The sequence below is a fragment of the Clupea harengus genome, chromosome 18, assembly GCF_900700415.2.
Source record: "Clupea harengus chromosome 18, Ch_v2.0.2, whole genome shotgun sequence".
In the NCBI taxonomy this organism is placed as follows: domain Eukaryota; kingdom Metazoa; phylum Chordata; class Actinopteri; order Clupeiformes; family Clupeidae; genus Clupea; species Clupea harengus.
The window spans coordinates 22,807,124-22,809,623 of NC_045169.1; the positions used below are offsets into that span (position 1 = coordinate 22,807,124).

Sequence of the window (2,500 nt, forward strand, 5' to 3'; positions counted from 1 at the left end):
AATCGATATGAAATGCCAGCGCCACAACCCCAAGACGGCCTCAGACCAGAGCCCGGTGCTGTGCGGTTAGGTTGGCTGTACAGAAGACAGTCCACTGGGCCGCCTTATTTCTTGACTTTGGGCTGCTGTGATTTTAATGCATGGTGTCCCGTTTCTGTTTTCAAAAAGCATCCAAAACCCCCGTGTACCGCACTGAAACCAACACCCCTGTGAGAGCGAGCCAGCAGTCCCCGCCGGCCGGCGCGCGTCTGGAGACGAGACCAGAGCCGCACAGAGCCCCGAGCGCCGCATGGGGTCTCCGGCGTCCAGGGCCGCGATCAGTGAGACTCCGCTGCGTGGAGAGGTTTTTGGGTCTAGAGTTACACACAAGGGAGGGGGTTGATAGTGCACAAAGTTCACATTTCTCCTTTTGAGAGGCGATGTAGGAAATGGCCCGTGAATCTGGAAACAGCGCTCGCCCACCGAGTTTGTGTTGTACCAGCAGTTCGGAAGGTCATACAATTTTTTTTCCAGAATGGTGTGAAGTCTCCCAGAAAAAAAACAAACACAAAACTTTTCTTCTTGTATGAAAACATCTCATTTTCCAAACATAATAAATAATAATTAAGTGTCCTATATACAAATTAGGGGATACAAGCATATCCTGTGTGCATCTGTGTATCCCTTAACCTTTTCAAATAAGTTATGTTTTATGCGACCACTGAAATATGTGGGGGGAAAGTGTAGATATCTTTGTTATCCGCACTGGTCGGCTGCGTGTTTGGGTTTGAAGTCTGAGCGCCCTGGAATGGGGAGCGCGCCCATAACTGGTGGGAGCCGCGCGGGAGGCTGCGCTGATAGGGAGGCGTGTCGCGGAGCGGAGCTGACAGCGTCGAGCGTGTGGCGCACTGCCTCTCTCAGTCACTCAGTGTGCTCAGGCATTCAGCTCCTGCGTGTGGATAGACACCGCTCTGCCACATCAACTGCACTGCAAAAACACACTGCTTCGCACGATCTCACTGTCACTTCACTGTAGCGGTAGAGACGTGAGACGTTATTTTTTTTTGGAGATTGTTTTTTTTTTGCCTTCTGTGGTGCAACAAGTTTACAGAAGCCACCTCAAGCCGCGAGGTCTGTCACAGTCTGAATTGGTTTCCCGGTGAATGGGAGCGCGCAGGTCCCTGATAGGCACGCGTCCCTATTCCGTGAGGAGCAGCTCTCCCCTCTTGCGTTGACATTGCTCCCGGTCCGGCGTCAGAGTCACCGAGGCAACCGAGTCCAGGTGTCACACGTCCAGTTACTCTTTACCGGTGGTGCACGTTTATGACTGATAGTGCATGATTGTGAGAAGATACGGTGAGGGACATGGCAAAGGAAGACTCCAAGTGCGCCTCGATAATGGACAGTGAAGTGGGTGCTTGCAAGCGGCGGTACTGCTTCAGGACAGTCACAAATGTTCTCTCGTTTGTTTTCTCAGTCGTGTCAGTGGCATTTTGTATCTTTCTGAGTGTCCAAACCGCTGAGATTAATAGCAGAGTTCTGGACTTGGAGACTGGGGATGGCGAGCGACTGTTTAACCGACCTCCCGGATTTCCCATGGAGCGGTTTAATTCATTGATACAGGAGCGCGTGGATGAAGTGCTCTCCCAGGTAAGAGTGTCACTTGCACCTTATTAGATCAGAGTTTGGTCCGGTGATGATCTGATCAACTTTCCTGTTTCAGCACTTTAAAAAATCTAAGTGGTAGAGCCTCACCAAAAGAGTTCAGTATAATTTATTAGTAGTTATGGGGTTTATATTACCCAGACACTGATTTGATTTTCTTTTATTGATTTGACAGCGTACCTATGAGAATATGGTGAAGATCAGGACTGCCCGCCAGACCTCACCTGAATGCAACTGCCCACCAGGTAATTGCTGACATAAACCCCATCTCTCAGTGTGCGTTTGTGTTTGACTTTATGCTTCTGGGTTTTAATGCTGTCGGATAACTAGGATTTGGCCGCGAGCAACACCGAGTGCAACTGCCTCGGTTCAAGTCCTTTAATTAAAGCGTTGTAGTCCCCTCCTCGCGCCCCCCTCTCGCGCACAGACAGGCTGGCGAACTGCTGACAAGGGTTTGTTGGGCGCAGCGGAATGTTCAATTGCGCGTGCAATCAATGAATGCTTTTGATCACGGCGGCGTGGGTGGAAAGGGGTGTGTTTGGGGACCTTAGGCTGAGGGCAGCCACTGTCTTGTGTGTGTTAATAGGCAAGGCTGGGGGTTTTTGAAGCGAGGAAATCTGATGCATATTGTTCTCTGGCTCTCTGATCGCACTGTACACTGTGACCATGCAACCGCAAAACAACGACATTCACGAAGCCTGTGTACTGTGTGTTTGCTCCGGTGAAATGGGATCTCATAAATCCTTTGGCGAAGGCGTCCAGATCACTCAAACTCCTGGACCAACGCGTCTGATCCGTCTGTCCTAGGAGACATGCGGTGGATTTGTAACAGTGTGTTGCTGCACGTGTCGAAGAC

General features: G+C 50.5%; 1 protein-coding gene across 5 annotated transcripts in view; it reads left to right on the forward strand.

The window, feature by feature from the left end:
- Window positions 1–339: 339 nt before the first annotated feature.
- LOC105904737 (collagen alpha-1(XXV) chain) overlaps window positions 340–2,500 on the forward strand; it is a 226,516-nt gene continuing 224,355 nt past the window's right edge. For all 5 annotated transcript variants that reach the window (XM_031584868.2, XM_031584869.2, XM_042710545.1 and 2 more), the window contains exons 1-2: window positions 340–1,629; window positions 1,820–1,889. In XM_031584868.2, coding sequence (XP_031440728.1) covers window positions 1,345–1,629; window positions 1,820–1,889 — 355 coding nt within the window. In that variant the 5' untranslated portion in view covers window positions 340–1,344. The remainder of the gene's footprint in view (window positions 1,630–1,819; window positions 1,890–2,500) is intronic.